The sequence below is a fragment of the Narcine bancroftii genome, chromosome 7 (genome assembly GCF_036971445.1).
Source record: "Narcine bancroftii isolate sNarBan1 chromosome 7, sNarBan1.hap1, whole genome shotgun sequence".
Taxonomy (NCBI): domain Eukaryota; kingdom Metazoa; phylum Chordata; class Chondrichthyes; order Torpediniformes; family Narcinidae; genus Narcine; species Narcine bancroftii.
In genome coordinates this window covers 208,408,544-208,435,817 of record NC_091475.1, presented here as the reverse complement: position 1 = coordinate 208,435,817, position 27,274 = coordinate 208,408,544, and the positions used below count along the sequence as shown (strand labels likewise).

Here is a 27,274-nt window from a genome sequence, read left to right as displayed (position 1 = left end):
TCATCCTTCAGCAAGACAATGATCTCAAACGTACTGCTCAAGCAACAAAGGAGATTTTCAACGTTAAAAACTGGAAAATACATGAATAGCCAAGTCAATCACCCAATCCAAATCCAATTGAGCATGCCTTCCATATGCTGAAGAGAAAGCCCCTGAAATAAGCATGAGCTGAAGATAGCTGAAGTGGAGGCCTGGCAGAGCATCACCAAAGATACTCAGCACCTGGTGATGTCTATGAATCATTGCACGCAAGGTACATGCGACAAAGCACAATCGTGACTACTTTAATATACATACCATTGCTATATCCCAGATATTATGGTGCCCTGAAATGTCTATGTATAAAAAGTGTTGTCATTTCGACATGGTCAAACCAAAATCTACACCAAAACCCTAACCCTTGAATAAAACCTGAAATATGCACTTTAATCGCATGTGAATTGTTTGATTACAAATTTAAAACTGTGGAGCACAGGGGCAAATAAAGGAAAAAAATGTCTTTGTCCCAAACATTATGGAAAACAGGCAACAGTTATAGCAATTCAATGATTTGTTAAGTGATGCTTTTATGTTTAAAAATCCTGTAGATTTACCTTTAAAAACTCAAGAACAAATAGATGTTAAAGAGACTGATTTCAATTTAAAATTGGTTGCAACATCGGGGAATGTAATATCTTTCCATTCTTCTTCTTTGGCTTGGTTTCGCAGACGAAGATTTATGGAGGGGTAATGTCCACGTCAGCTGCAGGCTCGTTTGTGGCTGACAAGTCCGATGCGGGACAGGCAGACACGGTTGCAGTGGTTGCAAGGGAAAATTGGTGGGTTGGGGTTGGGTGTTGGGTTTTTCCGACGTCCTGTTTTGCAGAAACTGCCAAAATGTTTGGCCTGGAAGTCAGCCTGAAGAAAACTGAGGTCCTCCATCAGCCAGCTCCCTATCATGACTACCAGCCCCCCTACATCTCCATCGGGCACACAAAACTCAAAACGGTCAACCAGTTATCTTTCCATTACAGATATATAAAGTGATATTTAAAAATAAGCAAGAAAAATAGATAAATGTGGATTCATAAATCAAACAAAAATAATGTGTAGTATTATCGACTTGGCCAGATTGGTGATGAAATGCTTTGAGAGGCTAGTCGTGGCCAGAATTAATGCATACCTAAGCAAAGATCTGGACCCACTGCAGTTCGCCTATCGTCACAATCGCTCCACACCAGAAACAATATCGTTGGCTCTGCACTCGGCTCTGGATCACCTTGAAAACAGCAACTCAAACACATGGCTTCTCTTCATCGACTACTGCTCTGCCATTATTCCCTCAGAGCTGGTCGAGAAGCTACAAACTCTAGGTTTCTGTACCCCTCTCTGCAACTGGATCTTTGACTTTCTCAATGGAAGACCACAATAAGTATGAATTGGAAACAATGTCTCCTCCTCACTGATCATCAACACCTGCGCACCCTAAGGATGCGTGCTTAGCCCACTGTGCTACTCATTATACACCCATGACTGTGTGGCAAGGCACAATTCCAATGTCATTTACAAGTTTGCCGACAACACTACAGTTGTTGGCAGAATCCCAGACAGCAATGAGGAAGTGTACAGGAGGGATCAGCTCGTTGAATGGTGCAATGATAACCTTGCGCTCAAGGTCAGCAAAGCCAAGGAGATGATTGTGGACTTCAGGAGGAAGTCAGGGGAACACGACCCTATCCTCATTGAGGGCTCAGTAACTGAGAGGGTGAAGAGCTTCAAATTTCTGGGTGTCAACATCTCCGAGGATCTGCCCTGGAGCCTCCACATTGATGCAATCACGAAGAAAGCTCACCAGCAGCTAAAAGTATAGGCATCTGAGGAGATTCAGTATGTCACCAAAGACTTTAAAAACTTCTACAGGTGGACCGTGGAGAGCATTCTGGCTGGTTGTATTATTGCCTGGTACGGCGGCGCCAACCCTCAAGACAAGAATAAACTGCAGAGGGCTGGTAACTCGGCCTGCAACATCACAGGTACCAGACTTCACTCCATCGACGACATCTATGCCTCTATCCTCAAAGACCCCCCCCAGCACCCAGGCCGTGCCCTCTTCACTCTGCTACCATCAGGAAAAACGTACAGGAGCCTGAAGACGAGCCCTCAGCAGCACAAGGACAGCTTCTTCCCCGCTGCCATCAGATTCCGGAATGATCAATAGTTTTATGAATCAAAGACCCTGCCTGACTTTTTTCTTACAGTGAGGTAGTAAGATGGTATAAAATGAATGTACGAGTATGACGCTGTTGCAAAACACCAAATTTAATGACTTGTTCATGACATTAAACTCTGATTCTGAGATTTCACACGCCATTTTGTTTACAAAAAGGGCACATTCAAAGTCACTGTCTGATTACAGTTGGGTTCTTTCATGATGAATGCTTTCCATTTGCCTGACAGCTTTGATGTCATGTCTTTCTTTGATCTGCTCTACACAATGCTTTGCCAGACAGAGGGGATGATCCTGGAAACTTCAAATGAGGAACATAAACGGCTGAGCAAACGGTTAACCATAGACTGTTTACACTAACCTCTACACCTAGTGGTATCATAAAAGTCCATGTGTAATACAGTGCGACTTTACACTGCAGAAGCACAAGAGAGCGGCTGGATGGGAAAGGGCCATTTAAGCAATACCAGTTCTCAACCTTCTCAAGGCACTTACTGCTGTAATATTGAGAGGTGCACCAGGGTCTTGGGTTATGAATGCCTTTCACTGATGCAGCTGGGGGATCAGATTTATTGTCAGAGTACATACATGACATCGTATACAACAGATTCTTTTTCCTGTGCAAAAGAAATTGTACACAACATATACATGTAAGCCAATAAAGAACTGTAAATAGATAATGAAATGTAAACAAACTGACTATGTAAAACAGAGAGAATAAAAGTATTCAATGAAGTGGAAAAATAAGAGTCCTTAAATGAGTCCCTGATTGAGTTTGTCATTGAGGAGTCTGCAAATTCCAGATTCACCATCTCCTGGGAAAAGCAGTTACTCTTCACCCAAGTCCTAAATCTACTCCCCTGAATCTTGAGGCAATGTCCCCTAGTTCTGGTCTCCCCAACCAATGGAAACAAGTTACCTACATCTATCTGATCTATAATGTTATACATTTTATAAGATCCTCTCTAATTCATCTAAATTCAAGCAAGTACAGCCCCAAACAATTCAATCTCTCTTCATAGGTTAATCTCTCTATCTCTGGAATCGATTTGATGAACCTCCTCTGCACCACCTCCAAAGCCAGTGTTACATATCCAGAGGGCCCCAAAACCCAGCAGCAATAGAAATTCACCAAGACAAATGGTTACTGAAACAAAAGTTGCTTTTAATTTTCTTTAAACATAAAAGCAGGATCAACATTAACTTATTACTATGAACTTAACCTAACAACCACCTTCTAATTCTAAGTGCACATCTATGTAATGTGTATATGTTCAGGAAAGTTCTTTGATTTACAGTCCATTCTCATTTCTCACTCCTCCAAGTTCACCAGTATCAGGCAATTCTTATACTGTGCACAGAATTTAACATTTATGAAGCTTCACCAGGCTTTAGTGATGAAAGGTAATGGTTACCGCTCAGGAAAGTTCTTGTTGGTTTCAGAGAGATATTTGTTGCTCATTGGACACACACACACTGATTCCCTCCGATCAGTCACTTCAGTGTCTTGCTGAAGAAACTTGCCCCATTATGGGTTTTCTGAATGATAACCTCTTCTTCCAGGGCACCACAGAGTTCCTCTTGTTTCCCTTATTTCAGGAGAAATGCTCTAACCATCCATTTCCTCTTGTAAGGACTATAAGGATTTTCACCAGGCTGAAATCAGAACTCACAACCCGTCTTCAAAATGGGGTTTCAACAAGTTCCCAAAAAGCCACTGCAGAAGAGAAAGCTTGTTTGGTCTTTTCTCTCTCCCTCTGCTTGCAAAAGCACATGACCCCTCTTAGAACAGCAAACTGCAAACAGACAGATTGTTGGCACCGGAATCAGCTTCTGAACTTGTTCATCTGTTGCTTTAAAGACAATAGTCCATTTACTCCACAACATCAGTCCAATTAACACCTCCTTGTGAAGTCTCCATAAGCATTCTTCAAAGGTTCTGCCAAGTCACTGTGGACATGACGTCTCCCCTTATGCATAGCTCTTTCATTTCAAATGAGATCTCTTTTGTGAAGTGTTTCTCTGTTTCTGAAGTGACCTACACACTAAACCCTCCCACAATCTATTTCTTTTAAAGACATATTTGTATATAACCCATCATACATCCTTCCTCAAGTAAGGAAACCAGAACTGGACGCAGTGCTCCAGATGCGGCCTCACCAGTACCTTGTCCAGTTGCAGCATGACCTCCCTGCTCCTAAATTCAATCCCTCCAGCAATGAAGGCCAACGTTCCATTTGCCTTCTTGACAGCCCGCTGTCCCTGCAAACCAACCTTTTGCGATTCATGCACAAGCACTCCCAAGTCCTTCTGAACAGCAGCACGCTTGCCATTTAAATAATATTCTGATCTTCCATTCTTCCTCACATTTGCCAACATTGTACTCCATCTGCCAGACCCTTGCCCACTCACTTCACCTATCAATATCTCTCTGCAGACTCTCCATATCATCTGCACAATTTGCTTTTCCACTCATATTCTATTACTTTATTACACTGAATGACTGATCGCATAAAACCCTTTGAGTCTCTATTTATTTAAACATTTAATTATTTTTACATGTATACATGTACTGCATATGAATCATTTGTCTGTATATGTTTTTGCATGTTTCTGTACCAAGGACCGACGCTTGGACTGTACTCACTGGAGTACAGAAGGATGAGGGGGGAAAGTCAGAGACATTTTGATTGCTGAAAGGCCTGGACAGAGTAGATGTAACAAAATTGTTTCCCACAATAGGGGAGTCTAGGACAAGAGGCCACAATTTCCAGGATAAAAGGGCGACAATTTAAAACAGAAGTGCGGAGAATTTTTTTAGCCAGAGGGCCGTGAGTCTGTGGAACTTGTTGCCACAAGTGCCAGTGGAAGCGAGGTGATTGAATGTTTTTAAGACAGAAATTGACAGGTATTTGATTAGTTAGAGCATCAAAGGTTACAGTGAGAAGGCTGGGGACTGGGGCTGACTGATGAGGATCAGCTCGTGATTAAATGGCAGCGGAAAGCTGATGGGCAGTTTGGCCTACTTCTGCTCTTATATCTTGTGACCAAAGGAAGAAGTTTCGTCCAGTTGTACTTATACAATCAATTGATAATAAACTTGAACATAAGAAACAGGAGCAGGAGTCGGCCATCTGGCCCGTCGACACAACTCTGCCATTTAATAAAGATCATGGCAGATCTGGCCATAGGCTCAACTGCACCTATCTTTTACCCATAACCCTCCATTTCCCTATTATGCAAAAGCCATCTGTGTCTTAAATACATTTAATGAGGCAGCCTCTAGTCAGATTTCTTGTCAGAGTACATACATGACATCACATACAACCCTGAGATTTCTTTTTCCTGCAGGCGAGGCAGAATTACCACTTATTGGCAATGCAAAAAAATACTGTACACAACATACACATGGAATAAAAAAAGAAATGTAAACAAACTGAGTGCAATACAGAGAGAATTTAAATAATCAATAAAGTGCAAGAGTCCTTAAATGAGTCTCTGATTGAGTTTGTCGTTGAGGAGTCTGATGGTGAAGGGGTAGCAGTTGTTCTTGAACATCGTGGTGTGACCCTTGTGGCATCTAGACCGGCAGCGAGAACAGAGCATGTGCTGTCTCACCCAGGAGTGAAAACAACCTTATTGCCCTAGCTATCACATTCATAATTTTGTTCCTATAAGAAAGACAAACCAGGAAAGGATGTACATGATAAATGGTAGGGCACTGAGGAGCACGGAGGAGCAATGTGATCTGGGAATACAGATACATAATTCCCTGAAAGTGGCATCGCAGGTAGACAGGGTTGTAAAGAGAGCTTCATAAATCAAAGAATTGAATATAAGAGTTGAGATGTTATGGTGAGGTTGTATAAGACATTGGTGAGGCCAAATAATGGAATATTATGTGCAGTTCTGGTCACCTAACGACAGGAAGATTAGAAGTAACCTTGACAGAGTGCAGAGAAGATTGACTAGGATGTTGCCAGGTCTTCAGGAGATGAGTTACAGGGAAAGATTAAACAGGTTAGGACTTTATTCCTTGGAGCGTAGAAGAATAAGGGGCGTTTTGATAGAAGTTTACAAAATTATGAGGGGTGTAACAGAGTAAATGTGAGAAGGTTTTTTCCACTTAGATTAGGCTGGATAAATATTAGAAGGCGTGGCTTTATGATGAAAGGGAGAAGGTTTAGGGGAAACATTGGGGGGAACTTCTTCAGTCATAGAGTGGTGGGAGTGTGGAATGAACTGCCATCTGACATTAATGCGGGCTCACTTTTAAGTTTTAAGAATAAATTGGATAGATACATGGATGGAAAAGGTCTGGAGGGTTATGGACAGGGTGCAGGTTGATGGAACTAGTGGAATATTTCAGCACAGACTAGAAGGGCCAAATGGCCTGCTTTTTGTACTGCAGTATTCCAATTGAGCTACACTAACTGTGCTGTCCCATTAAACTTCCCTACAGCCATCATAAAAATGAAGAAAACCCCATAGGGTCCATTACGCTACTCCACCATTCAGTAAAATAACTGGAGATCGCATTATCCTTCCTGTGGCCTCTCTTTGCAAATACAAATCTGTTGATCTGAGCCTCAAATCCACCTGTTGTCTTTTACAACCTTTAGTCTGAAGAAATCTATGCTAAACTTATTCTTAAATATTAATCCCTTGCCCTAAATCTCTGCTTCTAAATTTTCCAGCCAAAGGAAACAGCATTATCACAGGGATCCAATTAATCGCTCTCTGATATGTACCTCCAATGACCCTCCAAAATGGTGCACATGCCAATTATATCACCTTGCCCATCCTCTCCTTTCCCCCTCTTCTAACATCCCATTAACTTCATAGAAAATGGTGTGATGGAACTTGATACAAAGAGCTTCCTTTTCTCGTGTTTTGGAAATACTCAATACCACTACGCAAACTGCAGGCGGCATGGTTAGCGTGGCGAAAGCTGTTATAGTGTCAGCGATCGGGACCAGGGTTCAATTCCCGCACTGTCACCCTGTGTCTGTCTGGGTTTCCACCAGGGGCTCCAGTTTCTTCTCACCATTCAAAATGTACCGAGGTTGTAGGTCAATTGGGTGGCACAGGCTCATGGGCCAAAAGGGCCTGTTACCGTGCTGTATGCCTAAATTTTTAAAAATATATAAATTTTAAAAGATATTTTTTTAAAAATTGAAGTTTAAAATTATCTGCCAATGTAACAACCCAGTCCTCAACATTCAAGTCTGGCTCTCAGCTGCTGAGCTGGAACCAGCTACCAGTTGATTACTCCACCACTAACCAATGTAGCAGGATTACAAAACCACAAATATCACTGAAGCAAGTGTATAATAATCATGAAGGGGTCATTCGGTAACAGTTAAGGTTCCTTTGGATTTGAAAGAATCCAATCTAGAATTTACAGATGAGAGGAAAAAGGGAGTCGGTCTCCTTCAAAGACCCATGAACTAGCAAAAACACAAAACAGTCTTTTGTGTTGTAAACTTTCTACAATTCATCTCCAAACGGCTGTCCAGAATTGTTCAAAAATTACAGAAGAATGGAGTCTGAGAAAAGAAATCAGAGTACAAAAGTTAACTCATTCATCCAGAAATATGGATATCAATCTCCACCCATTTGTTCTCCATACTTTTATTCAAATACAAAATTTTAAATTTAGGCATACAGCCTGGTAACAGGGCCTTTTGGCCCATGAGCCTGTGCCGCCCAATTACACCCAATTGACCTACAACCCCCTCATGTTTTGAATGGTGGGAGGATACCGAAGCCCTCAGGGAAAACCCATGCAGAGTTGGGGAGAACGTGCAAACTTCTTACTGACAGCATGGGATTTGAACCTCGGTCTTGATCACTGTGCTGTAGTAGCATTACGCTAATCGTGCCATTCATATCCAAAATAATTTGAAATCTCTCTCAAGAAATAGACTAGTACCCAAATGGGTAACCTATAAGAAAATGAACAAATGGATATAAATGATACTCCCTGGGTTATGTAATTGCAAGGTTAGTGACCAGGAGTATATCAAAAATCTGTCATACAAAATGTTGCACACAAACAAACAAAAAACATACCCCATCTTGCAAACTTTGCCAAGAATTCATTGGGTCTTATCTCTTCTTACTGAATCTCTTTGGGATCCTTGTTCCATATGTAACGTATTGATGCATGTGGAGCTAGGAACCCAAAGAGGTTCCCAGTTTTTTTATCTTGGTTAACCAATCATAAATATATGAAGAAGTGTATCATTTTCTTTCATAGTGTGGCTTTCAGAGTAGAGATTAAGTCGTATTACAAAAAGGGGTCACTCCTTTAAATGCCCACCTAAAGACCAGAGAACTTATTGGCTCATACAGTTAAACCATTTGGGTAGTGTGCTGAATGAGAAAAAAATTGATAACATCCAATTTATGATTGAACTAGTATGTTTAGAGATCAGTCTGGAGTGCATCAGGTCGTCAAAAGGTAATAATATGAATGAAGGTTACAAGAGCAGAAAGGTCAAGACAATGGGAAGAGAGAGGGAATGGTTCTTGAGTGTTATGTCCCTGTCGACTTTGTTTGCGAGAAGTTAAGGAATTAGAACTGGAGTTGAACTCCGGATCATTCGGGATGCTGAGGGGATGATAAACAGGAGTCACAGGAACACTAAACGGCAGGAGGAGGAGAGGAGATAGCAATCAGGAGAGAGAAAAAGAGTAGAGGCAGGCAGTGCAGGGCACTCCTCAATAATAAGAATAACATTTTGGACACTGTTGTGATGGGGAACATGACCTACCAGGGACAAGCCATGGCCATCAGGTCTCTGGCATGGAGTCTGGTCCTGTGGCTAAGAAGGGAGACGAAGAGGCGAGTTGTAGTGATAGGGGATTCCTCAGCTAGGGGGCCAACTAAGAGGTTCTGTGGACTAGTTTGAGTATCCCGGATGGTATGTTGCCTCCCTGGTGCCAGGGTTCAAGATATCTCAGATAGAGTTCATGGTATTCTGAGGAGGGAAGGTGTGCAGCCAGATGTCATGGTCCATATAGGGACCAATGATGTTGGTAAGAAGGGTGAGGAGGTCCTGCAAGGAGAGTTCAAAGAGTTAGGTACTAGGTTGAAAAACAGGGCCTCCAGGGTTGTAATCTCAGGATTGCTATCTGGGCCACATGCTAATGAGGTTAGCATGTGGAGGATAATGTAGTTTAACATGTGGCTAAAGACATGGTGCAGGAAGGAGTTTTTGGATTATTGGGCTCTTCCAGAGAAGGTGGGACCTGTTCTGGTGGGATAGTTTGCTTCTGAATCAGAGGGGGGACTAATATCCTCGCAGGATGGTTTGCTGGTGCTGCTCTAGTGGGTTTAAACTAGATTTGCAAAGGCATGGGAACCAGAGTGCCAGAGCAGATAGAGTGGAGGAGGGAAAAGATGATGCATAAATTGCAGGTACAGTTAGAAATCAACAGGTAGAACGTGGTGGACATGTTCTCAGGTGCATCTATTTCAATGCAAGGAGTGTTGTAGGAAAGGCAGACGGGCTTAGAGCGTGGACGAGCACATGGAATTATGTAATTGGACCATTAGTGAAACTTGCTTGCAGGAGGGGCTGGAGGACTGGCAGCTCAATGTTCCGGGCGTCGATTGCTTTAGAAACAATAGAATGGGGGTGGGAGGGGATGAAGGAGGAGGTATGGTATTGCTCATCAGGGAAAATATCACAGTTGTGTTCAGGCAGGAGAGACCAGAGGGCTCATCTGTTGAGGCTATATGGGTGGAGCAGAGGAACGGGAAAGCTATGACCACACTCATGGGGTTGTATTAAAGACACCCAATAGCCAATGAAAATTGGAGGAGTAAATCTGTCGAGAGGTAGTAAATAGCAGAAAGTTTCCTAAATCAATATATAGAGGAACCAACTAGAGAGAATGGAATACTGAATCTCCTATTAGGGAATGAGACAGGACAGGTGACAGAATTATGTGCAGGGGAACATTTTGGGTCCAGTGATCATAATACTATTAGTTTAAGTTTATTATGGATAAGACTTGGCTTCGTGTTTGAGATTCTAAATTGGAGAAAAGGCAATTTTGAGGTAATAAGAAGGGATCTAAAATGTGCGATTGGGATTTTTTTTTGGGCAAGGATGTGCGAGGTAAATGGAGGACCTTCAAAGGTGAAATTTTGAGAGTAGAGTTTATATGTTCCTGTCAGAATTAAAGGCAAGGTTAGCAGGCATAGAGAACATTAGTTTGCGGAGGATATTGGGAATGTGATTTGGAAGGAGAGAGAGGTGTATAGCAGGTATAGGCAACATGGAGAAAATGAGGTACTCCAGGAGAATAAAAAATGCAAGAAAAACCTCAAGAAGACATGAGGTTGCTTTGGCAGACAATGTGAAGGAAAATCCTAAGAGTTTCTACAGGAATATTAAAAGTATGGTAAAGGGATAAAATTGGTCATTTTGAAGATCAGAGTGGTTGGCTTTGTATGAGCCAAGAGATGGGAGACGTTTTAAATTTTTTTTTCTCATCAGTATTCACTCAGGAAAAGGACATAGAATTGTGAGAAGTAAGGAAAACAAGCAATAAGGTCATAGAACCTATACAGAGGGGTGCAATGCCTCCATACTGCCACTCCTTAACTCATCAGGGCTGCTCTGGCATCTCATGGATCTGGTCAGGGTGGCGATGGAAGTGGCCCATGGCCCCCCTCCCCATTCTGGGCATAGCTGTTACTTTCATGACTGATCGTCCTACTTCATAGTGCTAGTTCACTGTCAATTAAACAGCACCAAATACATCGTGGCGGCCATCAAGGCCAGGTCTCACAAGACCTCCTTGTCGTTATTTGGATGAACTCTGGCACCTAAAAAACTAGAACTGCACCCATGCCTATACAGATAGGAGGAAGTGCTTGCTGCCTTAAAGCAAATAAGGGGGTGGATAAATCCCCAGGGCCTGATAAGATATTCTCTTTGACCTTGAAGGAGGCTAGTGTAGAAATTGCAGGTCTGGCAGAAATATTCAAAATGTGCTTAGACATGGGTGTGGAGCCGGAGGATTAGAGAGTAGCTCACATTGTTCCGTTTGTTCAAAAAGGTTCCAAAAGTAATCCTGGAAATAATAGACCGGTGAGCCTGACAACAGTGTGTTGTCAGGAGGGTGTTCTAAGAAATCGGAAATACAATTAATTAGATAGCCAGACACTGATTAGGAACAGTCAATGTGGCTTTGGGCATAAAAGGTTGTATTTAATCAATCTTGTAGAGTTTTTTGAGGTTACCAGGAAAGTTGATGAAGGAAAGGCTGTCTACATGGACTTTAGAAAGGCCTTTGACAAGGTCCCACATAGGAGGTTAGTCAGGAAGGTTCAGACTCTAGGTATTCATGATGAAGTAGTGACTGGATTCAACAATAGCTGGACAGGAGAAGCCAGAGAGTAGTGGTGAATGATATCTTCTCAGACTTGAGGCTTGTGACTAGAGGTGTGCCTCAGGGATTGGTGCTGGGACCATTGTTGTTTGTCATATCAATGATCTGGATGATAATGTAGTAAATTGGATCATCAAGTTTGCAGATGACATTAAGATTGGAGATGTTGTGGACAACGAAGAAGGATTTCAAAGCTTGCAGAGGGATCTGGACCAACTGGAAAAATGGCAGATGGAATTTGATGCAGACAAGTGTGAAGTGTTGCATTTTGAAGGAGAAACCAAGGTAGGACATACATGGTGAATGGTCGGGCACTGAGGAGTGCAGAGGAACAAAGGGATCTGGGAATACAGATACACAATTCCCTGAAAGTGGTTTCACAGGTGGATAGAGTTGTAAAGAGAACTTCTGGCATCCTCATCTCTCTAAATCAAAGTATTGACTACAGGAGTTGGGATGCTATGGTGAGGTTGTATTTGGTAAGGCCAAATTTGGAGCATTGTGTACAGTTTTGGTCACCTAATTAGAGGAAAGATATCAATAAGATAGAAAGAGTACTGAGAAGATTTACTAGGATGTTGCCCGGACTTCAGGAACTGAGCTACAGGGAAAGATTGGATAGAAGTATTTAAAAATAAGAGGGGGATAGACAGAGTAAATGTAGATAGGCTTTTGCAACTAAGCATAGATGAGATACCAACGAGAGGACATGGGTTAAAAGAAAGGAGAAAGGTTTAGGGGGGGGAATTTCTTCACATAGAGAATGGTGGTAGTATGGAACGAGGTGCCAACTGAAGTGGTGAATGCAGGCTCAATTTAATATTTAAGAAGAATTTGGACAGGTTCATGTATGTGAGAGGTATGGAGGGCTATGGACTGGGCTCAAGTCAGTGGAACTAGGCAATTTAAATGGTTTGGCACATACTAGAAGGGCTGAAGGGGCCTGTTTCTGTGCTGCAATGTTCTATGGTGATGGCAAGATCAGAATGAATGGAATAGCAAGGTGGCAGTCTGTCATCAGAATTAGACACTGGCATGCCTGAATAGGGTTTAGCAGATAATGGCTCTGATTTGTGAGTAATTAAACAGAATAAATTTCTACTCACCCCATTCTTCACACCAGCCAAGTAAAACTGACCAAAGAAAGTTCGTGCAAGATAATGTCATGCACAACTTTCTTGGAATTTATCAGACCTGGACAGATTGAGCTTTTAATTGGTTAATGGACTAGTTCATAAAATAAGGGTCTCTTATACAAAATACGAAACTGCGTTGAGTTCCATCATTTCAAAGACAAGAACCAAGAGAATGAAGAGGGAGGAAGTGATTTAAGCTTTCAATTTATTGTAAAATACTGGACAGATGCACATAATATGTATGTAACATCTAGACTGCAGAAATAAGCCCAAATAGCTATAATTTTTGCAACAGTGAACTTAAAACTGGAACACAAAAGTATCTTAATCTATTGAATTTATGTACCACAAAAGCTAACAATTCTGACAAAGTTTTCATAATTTAGAAAAAAAAGTTACAAGTGCAGGTTCCTTTCTCAAGTATTTATAATCCAAGGGCCAGTGGTGCACTGAAGTACAGAACCTGTAACAAAGCAATGACAAGAAATGTCCTTCACAGTGTATAAAGAACTGATCAATTTACTAACTACTCAAAAGTACCAGCACAGATAAATCACTATTATTTGTACCAGGCACTGTATGCTTCTGAAATATTTTCTTCTAAAAGACAGAACACAGCACCAAACATTCCCAATAAGCTTTGAAAATATAAGCTCTTCATTTTACTTTAGCTAATTGTGTGGTGTAGAGGAAAAGAATCGGCCATTCTTCAAGGCAGCACGTTGTGCTTAGGAGAGGAAGACAGAATCTCATTCCAATGACATCAGAATTGATTGAATTCCATGTTTTTTTTACATGCAACTCCTTTCAGTATGGCTGCTGGAGAAATTGTGTGCACAAATACGAGATAGAGTGAGTGAGAGAGCAAGAGTGTGGGATACAAGAGTGAGAGAGATATATTTTAATGCCTTTTATTCCCTCCAGGATTTTTTTTCCTTTTTCAGCATTTTTTCTTGCAACTAAAATCAGCCTTACATTTATTAGAAGTAAACATGTCAACCTTCTTCCAGTTAAGGTGGCTCTATCTAGAAACAATCAGCAAATATTTCTTCAAAGACCCAGCATCATCATACAGCCTGTCCCCTCCCACCCTCACCCAACCCAGCCTGAACAGGGAGTATTTACATACACAAAAATTCAGAAATGATGCCTTGTCCTGAAATTGATAAATTAAACACCATTCAATTATTCCTTTTCACAAATGGTCTTCGTTTGAGCTGAAGTTTTAAAGGTGTAATAAAGCTGATTAGCATCCATTAATCACTAACTAACTAACAGCAAATATAGGTTGTACCTCTTTCATCCGGCCGACATTGGGACCTGGCCAGAAATTGCCAGAAAACAGAAATTGATCCCTAAGGGAACCCCCTATGTAAACATATCAAAGGTAGAACAAAGCTTAAAACAGTAAATAACACTGTGGGGCGGCACGGTTAGCGCAACATGCTTATTCTCCCTTTTGCATTGATCACTTCTTTACATGTTGCCACACATTAGCTGTCAAAGGTGCAGTAGGTGCCTTGATTTGACCCATTATCAAAATCCAGGTTAGCATAGGAATCGGGACTGGGGCTTGAACTGCACGCTGTCTGTAAGGAGTTTGTATTAATGGCGACAGATTCAAAACATGCCGGACCACAGAGCGCCAGATAAGAGAGGTTCAAGCTGTAGAAGGAAGAGTCTGAACTAAACTAATCCCCATGCTTAATGCAGAGGAGAATGCAATGGTTGTAGTTCTCCTGCTGGAACTATAGTCAACTAACTTAGCAGAGACTGAGAGTACGTATAAAGCAAGAGCTTTCCTTGTGGGTTTTCACCAGAAATGGTGCCTTGACCACGAAGCCACTGTGGAAGAAGCAGTAAATACTTGTATAGTTCAATTTAAATAATCTTTACCAAGTATGCTGTAAAGTACATAACAAAATAGTCAGTCCAGTAACCAATCTGCTTAGGCAGCTTACAAATAGGACTCTGCTTTATAATATAAATTTGATGTGTCGAACAAGGAGCCTTTCAACAGCATTTAAAAAAAGCAAGATTAAGTTTGAGGAAATGGGTTTCTAACATAATAACCAGTTAACAGGAAACCAAGTATCCATGAAACTTAATACATTAATAGTTAATTAAGCTGCAAAACTGAATGTTTTTGAATATCAAAACTTTCTGCAACACCACCGACCAATGAAGTGAAATCTGATGATAGAATGAGGTTAATAAATTAAATGAAGCATTTTGGAGTGGAATGAAAGAATCAACTACAAAGACCCATGTTAATTGAAATATAATTAAATTCTCCACACCACCTGGAGCATGAACAGAGCCCCCTCTTGTGGCCAAGAACATAAAGGAACCGCACAATGTAAATCTTGGTCCCAGGTTCTTTCATACCCCGCTCCACCAATTAACTTCAATTTGGAGAGCCATTGAAACTTTTACAGTCAGGCTCCATACCTCCTTTTAAAAGCAAGGCAACTTTGCAATTGACAATATCAAAATGATAGGATCAAATTCACCAATACAGTCTGCAGCACTAGGCTCACACAGAAAAACAAGGTAAAGGGGTTTCCAAAAAGGACATCCAATGTGCCTCTATTCCCTTTCCCTTATCCTCTCCCCACCATGCCCAGCTCCCTAATTCTGCAGAAATGGGCCTGATAGATATGACATTTATTTGAAGCTAGTGTTTATAGCCCTCACACTCCCATCAAGGAAAATACTCCAAAGCAAATGTCGCTACATTGACATTAAATTCCCAAGGATAAAGAAGACACGTCTCAAGATCCAAATAACTGCGGATCACTGAAAAACACTAAAATATGGTAAAAAATTACTATTTAATATAAAAATTACCAGGATTGCTGAGATCTAAACCTAATAGCCCACTTTACAGTTTGAGTTAGCCAGTGGTCCTATAAAACTAAAAAGTAGAGGAATTGGTACAATCCATGTGCTATATGGTGGGCAATGCTCAAAAGCCCTGACCAATTTCATTTCTGTACCTTCTCATGTCATCCCCAATGCTCTCACCTTTTCTTAGCTCAACACATGGAAGTTAATTATAATGTTAACTCATCAGAATTTTGGCCATCAAGAGGGCTCAGTTGTGCACTGCTCTTGCTCTGAAACAATGTGAAGAAAGCCTTAATTAAATGGATCATCAAAATAACTGAACATTGTTCGCGATACAATTAAACACTAAGACAAAAAGTGAACAAAGATCCAATTTTCCAGAAAACTTGATCATTCAATTAAACTTCATAAAATTACTGAATGTGTATTTGTTCTCAGAGCAAGTAGTATTTCTCCCAGCAATAATAATTCAATAGATGTGGTCATTTTATATTCTGATGTGAAATTCAATTAAAATTCAATCTTAGCAGCAGATTCCCCCTTTCTCTGAATAAGCCATTCCTCTCAATCACTTTACTTTTGAAACAGCAATGAAATCCAAACTATGAAGCAACTCTTTTATGCTTCTTTTAAGTAATGAGACCTTGTACATGAAAATCAAATGCCAGTGATCAACATTTTAACAAAACGATCTTGGTTATCTTGAGATATTGAAGCACGATTTAAATGCAAAATTTTCTAAACCATTAAATGGATGGCTCTTCTACAGATCAAGTAGCCTTTTAACCTCACTTTCAATAAAGTGCCACATGTTGCGGGGGAGGGGGGTTGATAACATGGGCAAAGTAGAAAATGAACTAGATTACTTCCGAAACCATTCAGGAATTTCCAACATGTCTAAGTGTGAATATGGACACCAGGTTTCTCTACTGCATCCCCTGTTTTAATGTTCGATGCAATGCAGTATCCCCAAAAAAAATCTATGGTTAATAAAATTAAATATTTAAAATACCCAATTTAGAAACATTTTGTGAGGAAAATAAACTTCATACATCAAATGATTGCCTTCCAAAAACACTACTGAAATCCAGAGCATAGCGACCAAAGGTTCAATCAGATGATGCATGCTAATTGGACATTGAGAAGGGGTTGGAAAGAGAGAAGAGCACCAAAATTGCACCAATTGTTCAGGAGTGTTGAGGAGGTTTGATAGTTCACAAAATGAGCTCAAAGCAATGAAGGAATATCACACATCCATTCTCAAGGGCAGTCAAATTCAACATCATGTTCTGAGGCAAGGATGCTAAAAACTTTAAAACATTAGATATTTCACACAAACATCACAATCAGGTATCACAATCGATTATGTAGTTTCTTATCTGCACAGCAACTTTTTAAAATGTAAACTAAACACATGCAATTTCAGCCAAGACCACTGCTACGTTTAAACAAAGCACACATTCCTTTAAATGAGCAGAGGACAGGCTTTACAGGTGGATGGGTCTTTGGCAAGATTATCTTTTTCCTTTTGACCACAGCAAAAATGCTTAAAATGAGAAGTAATTGGGGATGGACAGTAAAATTGAGTACTATGGCAAGGGGAGGCACAAATAACATTTTGGGGCTGGGAGCAGAGTAAATATTCCATCCTTCCTATAATGAAGTGACCAGAACTGAACACAGAATCAGTTACATGACCTCTCTACTCTTGATCTCAATCCCCCTTTTAATGAAGCCCAGCATCACATAGGCCTTCTTAACTATCCTATCAACCTGTGCAGTGACCTTGAGGGATGTATGGATTTGCACTCCAAGGTCCTTCTATTCATTCACACTCTTAAGTGACCATTAACCCTGTACTCAGCCTTCTGCTTCGTCCTTCCAAAATGCATCACCTCACACTTATCCGGATTGAACTCCATCTGCCACTTTTCTGCCCAACTTTGCATCCTGTCTACATCCTCTTGTAACATTCGACAACCTACAGCTCTATCTACAACTTCTCCAACCTTCGTGTCATCTGCAAACTTACTAATCCATTCTTCTGCATCTTCATCCAGGTCATTTATAAAAATCACAAAGGGCAGGGGTCCCAGAACAGATCCCTGCAGCCCCTCCACTAGTCACTAACCTCCAGGCAGAGTACTCTCCTTCCACTACTTCTCTCTGCTTTCTACCTGCAAGCCAATTTTTTATCTACACACCCAAGATTCCACTGACCCGTGCCCCATGACTTTCTGGATGAGTCTTGTGGGGGACCTTGCCAAATGCCTACCCTCATCAATTTCTTTTTGTTACCTCTGTAACAATATTAATATTTAGGGAGAATTTATAAGATTTAGAGTAGGTCACAATACATACACACATTTTAAAACAGATCTTATTTGAAAGACTGAAGAATTCACATTGCAGGATCTCTGGAGAATGGAAGCACCTTTCACAAGTAGGTGTTAATTAATCTGCCAAATCATAAAATGCTTGACCATTGTCTTGTTGGAGTCATGCTGTCTATCAGTACCCTTTCTGCAAAGTGCTCATAGAAAGGTCACTCCTGGATTTTATTTATATAACAGATGGGAGCAGAACTCCTGTTGTTTTGCTCAGGAAGATGGGGTTTTGCAAGACATGAGTCACATGCTCTCTTTGGAGTTTCAGTTAGAAGAGAGAGAGAGTTGAGTTAACAGCTCAGAGTGTGGGACGGACAGGTAACTGAAAAGTGCAATCCAGGGAAAACTGTGTGAAACTGATGAAAGCAAGTTCCAGAGCAGTAGATGGCTAGAAGTGCTATCTGTTTGATGTTTCTCTTGAAATAGAGGAAGGAATGGAACTCTGTGGTAGCTCAAAGAAAGAGGTTACCATCTAGATGGGGCAAGTTTCATCAGCGAGACCCTGAGGTACCTCAGTTGTGGAAATCCTGGAGCAACAAATATCTCTCTCTGCAAACCCTACAAGAACCTTCATGAGTGGTAAACATTTACCTTTCAAGCACCAAGCCTGGTGAACTTTATATGTTAAATTTTGTGCACTGTATGGTGATTGCCTGCAACCAGAGAACTTGGAAGAAGTGAGATTGAATTGTGAACCAAATAACTTTTCTTGAATTTACACACACATTATATACACATGCGGCTTGAATTAGAAGGGAGTTAAGTTGGATTAGTTAAGTATAGAGTTAAGTTAATGTTTGAATCTATTTTCATGTTTGAAGTTGATTAAAAATAACTTTTGTTTTGAAAGCCACTTGTCTTGGTGAATGTCTATTGCTGCTGGGGTTTGGGGTCCTTTGGGCTCGTGACATCTCCTCAAAAAAACTCAGTAAGGCTCGTGAGGCATGACCTTCCCTTACAAAGCCATGCTGACTATCCTTGAGTAGACTGGACTTCTCCAAATCCTCATAGATCCTATCCTTAAGAATCTTCTCCAATAGTTTGCATACCACTAATGTAAGACTCACCGGTCTATAATTCCCAGGATTCCCCCAATGCTTTTTTTTTAAAACAAGGGGACTACGTTTGCCATTCTCCAATCCTCCGGCACCTCCCCTGCAACCAAAGATGATTCAAAGATCATTGCTACTGCCCCAGCTATCTCTTCTCTCACTTCCCACAGCAACCTGGGATATCGTGTCCAGCCCCGGAGACATCAATCTTGATGCTTTTAAGAAGATCCAACACTGCCTATTCCTTGTTCAGCACACAGGGTTGTTCTATTTCAACCTCACCAAGATCAAGGTCCTTTTCTTTTGTGAATACTGAAGTAAAGTATTCATTTAGGATCTCCCCAACCACATGTTGCCTCCTTTATCCTCTAGCAGCCCCATCTTCATTCTCCTTATCCTTCTGTTCTTCACATACGCATAGAACGCCTTGGGGTTCTCCTTAATTTTATGTGCCAAGGCATTCTCATTCCCCTTTCGGGCTCTCCTGTCCTTTCTTAAGCTCCTTCATGGCTACCATATATATCTCACGAGCCCTTCCTATTTCCTGCTTCCTATATCTAATATGTGCTTCCTTCTTCTTCTTGACTAATTGCCTCACCTGTTTAGTCAGCCATAGTTCCCATTTCCTACCATTTTTTCCTTCCCCCAGTGGGATAAACCTATCCTGAGGCCAGCACAAGTGGTCCCTAAACTTCCTCCACATTACTTGTGTGGTTTCACCCATGAACATCCGTTTTTAATTTATTCTCTCTAGTTCCTGCCTCATCCCTCGTAATTAGCCCTTCCCCAGTTAACTACTTCCCATTTTGTTTGTTTTATCCTTTTCCATAGCTATGCTGAAGCTAAGGGACTTGTGGTCACTCTCACCAAAGCGCTCCCCCACCAAGAGGTCTGCCACCTGACCAGGTTCATTAGAACCATAGAACACTACAGCACAGAAAACAGGCCATTCAGCCCTTCTAGTCTGTGCCAAAATAGCATTCTGCTAGACTCACTGACCTGCACCCATTCCACAACCCTCCAGACCTCTCCCATCCATGTATCGATCCAATTTATTCACAACTTAAGAGCCCACATTTAGCGTATCAGATGGCAGCTCGTGCCATATTCCAAGCACTCTGAGTGAAGAAGTTCCCCCAAATGTTTTCACCCTAAAGCCACGTCCTCTCACATTTATCTCTCCTAATCTAAATGGAAAGAGCCGACTCACTATATCCGTCATAATTTTGTAAACCTTTATCAAATCTTCCCTCATTCTTCTATGCTCCAAGGAATAAACTTCTAACCTGTTTAATCTTTCCCTTTAACTCATCCGAGTAAATCTTCTCTGCACTTTTTCAATCTTACTAATATCCTTCCCATAGATTGTCATCCAGAACTGCACACAGTACTTCAAATCTGGCCTCACCAATGTCTTATACAACCTCTTAAACACACCTGACAAATCCAGCCCCATCTGTCCCTCCTGTAGTCAGGAAGTGCCAGTCAATATTTGGGAAGTTAAAATCACCTAAATCCAGCACCATTCCAAAATCTGCCTGCTTATCTGCTCCTCAGTGACCTGAGGGCTACTTGGGAGTCTATAGACTACTATAGCTCCCTTTCTATTTCTGATTTCCACCCACACCGACGCAGTAGACACTCCCTCTGCATTGTCCTTTCTTTCTATAGCCATGATACTATCCCTGCTCCCATCCTATTCTTTTTAAAACACCTAAAACCTGGTACCTGCATCAGCCAATCCTGCCCTTCCTCTGGTTCATGGCACAGGCAGCCACGAGATGACCACCCTTGAGGTCTTGCTTTTAACTTCTTTCCTAACTCCCTACATTCCCTCTTCAGGACCTTATCCCTACTCTTATCTATGTCATAGCTCTCCACGTGGACCACGACATCTGGCTGCTCACCCGCCCCCTCCAGAATGCTATGAACTCAATCAGAGACATCCCTGATCCTGGCATCTGGGAAGCAACTTACCATCCAGGACCCTCGATCTCATTCAACAAACCTCCTATCTGCTCTCATAACTAATGAATTCCCAATAACTATAGCTCTCCTCTTCTCCCCTCTTGCCGTCTGAGCCAAGAGGCCAGCCTCTGTGCCAGACGTGACCATCATGTCTTGGTCCTGGTAGATCATTCCCCTTAACAGTATCCAAAACAGTATACTTGATGTTGAGGGGAAAAGCCACAGGGGTACTCTGTACTGTCTGCCTCTTCCCTCAGTTAACAGTCACCCAGTTACCTATCTTCTGATGTTTAGGAGTGATTTCCTCTGCCTCCCGAATGATTCTGAGTTCATCCAGCTCCAATGCCTTAATAGGGTCCCCCAGGAACTACAGCTGGATGTACCTCTTGTGGGCGTAGGCATCAGGGACAATTGTGCGGTCCCAGATTTCCCACATCCTACAATGAGAACATTTAATTGCCCTAGCTGCTGTCTCCATTAACCCCTCCTAATTTAAATTCAAAGGACTTACCTTATTGGAATCAAGCTCATCCTTAGCACTCTTGATTCCCATGCTCCTCTTCTACCAGTATGTCTGAGCTTTTCATATCTTGCCTCCAACTGCTTAGGTCACCTGACCTTCATTGCCCAATCAGCTGCTTTCTGCTGAGCCCGAGCTTTTCAAATCTTGTCCCCAATTGCTTGGGTCACCTGACCTTGATTGCCCAATCGGGGGATTTTACATTACTTACACTAGAAATGTTCATTTCTGAATCGTTTTCTTCTGAATTTTTAACTTCCCAAATCTTTATTCCTTCACCATCAACATCCTGAGTGCAAACACTCATACTGTTCACTTCCATTGTGTCTTCTACTAGATGGTCCTGAAATTCCACTATCTCTGAACAGTTCTCTACTAGTTCCACAGTATTGGATTCCACAATCCTTGCAACTGATGGTGCTCTAATTCCACTGTGGATAACTCTCAATCACTGTATCAGATGCCAGATGAGCCTGTAACTCCCAATACATTAGGTTTGGGGTGAAGGTGCACCAGCCTCTGTGTGATCCTGCGCTTTCATAGTGACAGGCTCAGGGTGCTGCTGGATTAGCAAGACACAAGCCACAAGACGTTTATGCATATTTGCAATAGTACATTCTGGGTCATGTTGAATTACTGTTAAAGTTGTAATGGATTTGTGTTAACCTTTAATTTAATTTAATATACTTTTCATATATAAATGTCTTCGTAGATGTATTCTTAGTGAGTTAGTTTTGGTGGTTACAGGGGTACAAAGACAACATATTAATATTTTAAACATACATGGTTCTTTTAAGATAGAAGACAGCTTGAGAAGAAAATGGATGCTAATTGAAGTTAGAGTCAAGATGAAAAGGATTTATGATGGTTATTGATATTGGAGACATTAAATGTTATTTCAGAAGCACCAGTATAAATGCACAACCATTTTAGTTTTGAGGAAAGCAAACTTCCTGGAGACATAAGTGAACTTAAACGCTTTGTGTCAAAAGACCTTTTGAGCTTCAAAGACAGAAATGAAGTCACATACCATGTGACATGAGAAATGGGAGCAATATATTATCGAAATGTGAGACAGTTCAGTTCAGCTTGGAGTTTACTTAAGTCAAAACCCTGTGACATACAGGGGTTGAGATCTTGTCAAAGACAGGGTTGAGTTATAGTAACTAGAATTTGTGCTGTTGTCTGTGTTACTCCTGGGAAAAGAGGAACACAGAATCAGTGGCTTTTGAAATAAGGAAGACCATTTTGCTGTCTCTTTTGAAAAGATGACAGATTTCTACTGGGTCTATTTTTGTAGGGCCACTTCATTTAACCCTTGTCTGGTTTGTGACTTCATCATGGAAGAAAATAGCCATATTGTGAGTAAAGAGGCCTGAAGATGATATTTAAAAGCTTTTTAGAATTATTTTTGAAGTGAGAATTTAAGACCCTCAAGCAAGACTAAAATAATGCTAAACTTTTAAACAGTGACTTTTCCGAGTGGGACTTTAATTATATACACGCACATTTACGTTTGCACATAGTGGGGTTAAATTTAGAGTTAATTAAGTTTAGAGATAACAAATGTTATGTGGTTCATAGTTTAATTAAAAAATGATTATTGTGAATATACCATTGTCTGATGAATTTTCCATTGCTGTGTTAGTGCTAACAAAGTCCCTTTAGTCCCAAAAATAATTAAAATGGTTGTTAGTTCCTAACACATTAGACCCTGGTATCTGCGTAGTAACAGGCTGAGGATGCTCCTTTTTCTCTGCAGTGATAGGCTCAGATTGGCTCTGGATTACAATGGCACTATATTCCTTTGCAACAGGTTCAGAATAGTGCTGGATCTCTGCAACAACAGTCTGTGGATGGTTCTGAATTACTACGGCACTAGGCTCGGAATGCGGTTGTATCTCTGAAATGGCAGACTCCACCTGGAGCTCTCTTTCTGAAACGACAGGCTCTGAGCAGTGCTGGGTTGTTACCATGACATTAGGCTCAGGATGGTGTTGTATATCTGTACTAGGAGGCTCTGGATGTTGATGCATCTGTGAAATGATAGGTTCTGAGTTACGCTGGATTTCGAAGGCATCAGGGTGTGGATGATGATGCACCTCTGCGTCACTTGGCTGCGGAGGGTGTTGCGACTCTGCCTCACCAGGATCTGCAGGGTGCTGCACTTCTGCGGCAACAGGTTCCAGGCTGTGCTGCACTACTTCCACCGCTCCAGGTTCTGGGTGGCACAAAATCTCTGTGGCAATGGGCTCTGGTTGAAGTTGATGTTGTAGTTCTATGGCACTGGACTCCAGATGTTGCTGCAAGTCTGTGGTACTTGTCTCGGAATAATGATCCACCTCCATAGTGCTCTCTTCTGCATGGTGGCTTAGCTCTACAGCAGTTGCCTCAGGACGATGCAACTCCACGGTGCTGCAGTCAGGATGATCCTGCAGTTTCACGGTACTTCCTTCTATATGTTGCTGCAATGTCACAGCAACTCCTTGCACGTGGTGCTCCAATTCCACAGTCCTGCCCTCCAACTGTGTCTCAAATTCTACAGCTCTCATTTCCGAATGATGGCTCACCTCAATCACTTCCTCTTGATGATGTTCCAATTCCATGCCATTTATCTCAGAGCAAGGCTGTAATTCTACACCGTTCATCTCTGGATGGTGGATCACCTCTATCACACTTCCCTCTATGTGGTGTTGGATTTCAACATTGCTTCCGACTGGTTGCTCAACCACATCAGGATGATGCTGCAATTCCACACTGGATTCTGCGGAATGCTGAGTCACAATTACAGCGCTGCTGACGGGAAGCTGTTGCAGTTCTACAGTGCTCCCCTCTGGATGCTGGGCCACTTCAATGATACTCTTGCTAGCATTCTGGCAGGCCTCCAAGATACTTCCCGGCGACTGGTGGTGTAATACAATCCCACTCACCAGTGTGTGACTCACTACCTCCATGCAGTCACTGCCGACTTCAAACAACGGACCAGTGCTTGTATCTATATTGTTTATTTCTACACTGCTTCCATCATGGTTGTTTACTTCCACATTATCTGAATCGGACACATGAGGCAACTGCATTTTCTCTGGATACAACGTAGCATAGGTATGGACCATCATATCATAATCATGTTTTGCATCGCAATTGATATGGATCAGCGCTAAACTGCTTGTCCTTTCCTCAACTGGAGTGACTTTCAAATAAGCTTTGAGTCGTTTCCTTCCAATATCATATTTGTCCGTTTCAAGTTTCATAATTGGAAGATTGGAGACTATTTTAAGCAAAGTATATACATTGGGAAAGAACTTGATGTCGGGATGACGAAGAGTATCAAATATAGTGCTGGGTAGTTCGACATCTCGACTGCGGTGCTTCCATTTTATCTTCCAACAGTGCAATTCCGCAGAAAGGGTATCTGGATTTGGGAGATCATCTTTATATAAATCAGCCATGTTTTCCTCTCCAGTGTTATATTTTAACTGCGCCATAACAGAAGGCACCAATGACAAGCACTTGAGGGCCTTTAACTGCTGCTCGGAGAACATGTCCTCGATTTCTAAAATAATGTGATCCAGAAACGGCGCAGTGATTGCTTCTTTGTAGTAATTTTCTGGAGACTCTTCCGACACCTCTCCATTATGAGATTGCCTACGGCATCTCCACGGCAATTTTAATTCAATCCCCATTTTTAAGGACAAGATGGTGGCTTCTTCCAGCCAGAACTTGTGGTGCACTTCAATATTGTCCCTCATTTCATTCAACGAATGGAGAACAGCAGTCAAAGAGCTTGAAGCAAAATAGGTGTCTGAAGCCTGACCCTGGAGGTTTTTGCCAAAGGCTCTTGTATAAGAAAGGACATTCTTCAGGACCATAAGTGAGACGACGATTTCAAAATCTCGCATGGTGGATGACAGCATATTGGCCCGGGTTGCGATTTCAACATTCCACCTACCGCACGTATCGTAGCTGATATCATCCAAGCAGGTCACCAACACTTCATAAAGATCAGCCAGGATCTCAAAAGTGTCATGTCTTTCAGACCAATTTATTTGGAAAAGCCTTTTCAGCTCTTTTACCTTTTCCTCATTTGTCTGATAGATGTTTTCGATGCTGCCGTCAAGAACTTTTTGGAGGTGAGGTGATAAACTGAAGAATGACACTATGTTTTCCATCAAGCTCAGTACCATATTGATACCAAAAATCAAACTGGACTTTGCCATCCATATATTTAGTGGGTAAGAGGAGCACGGAGTGCATAACGCCTTTGGACACTGTTGCAAAATACTAGCCACAACATCTTGGTTTTTGTAAGACATCATCCCGGAGCCATTATAAGCCTGTCCACGGCAGAAATACAGATTCAGCCCCCATTTTTCTGTCAGGGTCTCATGGATCCGATTTGCTAAAAACTCTCCGTCTAGGTCACATGGCACGAACCCAATAAACTCTTGCCTCAGTGAGTCAGATTCATCTAAGAATCTAATCAAAAGAGAGACGTGGTCAACCCCTGCTATGTTGATCACGTCGTCGGTTATAATTGAGAAGAAATTGCCGTCACGTACTTCTCGGAGAACTTCCTCCCGAATGCTTATCTCGCAGATATCCAAAAGGTCTTTTTGCAAATTCTTCGGGCAATACACTGCATTCACTGCAGTTGTCTCAAACCTCTTCCGAAGAATTTCATCACCTGCATTCATTCTGAACTCCAGCAGGGCTTGAACATTATCTGGAGTATTGCATAAATTATTGATGTTTTCAGTGGCAGATCCTCCCAATGGAACATTCTGCCTCCCCAAAAGCAGGATAGTTTCAAATAAAACTTTGAGAAATTCTTTATTCCCTTTCTCTTCAGGGGTCAAATTCAAAGATTCTTCCAGATGAGTAGATTCCTCAAGGCTTTCTGTTGCACCCTCCAGATCTGTTTTCTCTGATTCGTTGACTGTTTCTTGCTTGCACTGTAGACCTCTCAAGACATCACCGTCAGCTTAGAGATTAAAAAGAGACGCATAGTCTTTAATACAAATATATGCATAAAAAGCAGGCATAGACCACTCAGAACCCAAGCCAGCTCCAATATTTAACAAAAGTCACAAATGATCAGATTGTAAGCTCAACACCAAGCTCCACCTTACCTCTGATAACCATTCACCTACTGCTTATCAAATCTCTGTCCACCCTGTCTTACAGAACAGTAGAATCTTGGCCTATTTTTGAGGAAGAAAGTAGCCACCTGAATAAAATCCTCACTCCTTGTCCTTTCACCTTTCCTACCAAGATGGACAATGGGATACTTTCTGACATTTTCACCATTTGTCAAACATTTCAGTGTACCTCTATCACTTCTATTGACATATCAACAGGGAACCAAAGAGGAGAGTTGGTGGCAAATGGACTCCGTAAACTTTTCATGGAATGAGTAATTTTTATAAAAACATATAAACCAAAAGCTCTTACCTATCTTCATTACTCTTTATAATAATGGGGGGGGGGGGGGGGAGAGAGTTGAGTGAGGGTGGTAACCTGCACAATTAAATTTCTACCATAGCTTCAATTTTTGTCAATCTTCATTTCCAAACCGAAAACAATGAAAGCAAGGCTGCATTGAAAGAAAGTGATTTAAGACTGAATTATTATTACTTCACACAGGTTTAAAGTTGATAAAGTAGGAACAATTTAATATCAATAAATACATAAATGCACTGAAGAAATTAAGATGAGGAGTATTTTCCTCTCAGAGAGAACATCTA

At 41.4% G+C, this 27,274-nt stretch overlaps 1 protein-coding gene across 3 annotated transcripts in view; it reads right to left on the bottom strand.

Annotated features, from left to right (window-relative positions):
- Window positions 1-2,280: 2,280 nt before the first annotated feature.
- Window positions 2,281-27,274, bottom strand: part of LOC138739645 (52 kDa repressor of the inhibitor of the protein kinase-like) — a 67,447-nt gene continuing 42,453 nt past the window's right edge. For all 3 annotated transcript variants that reach the window (XM_069892119.1, XM_069892120.1, XM_069892121.1), the window contains exon 5: window positions 2,281-26,511. In XM_069892119.1, the coding sequence (XP_069748220.1) occupies window positions 23,195-26,511 (3,317 nt within the window). In that variant the 3' untranslated portion in view covers window positions 2,281-23,194. The remainder of the gene's footprint in view (window positions 26,512-27,274) is intronic.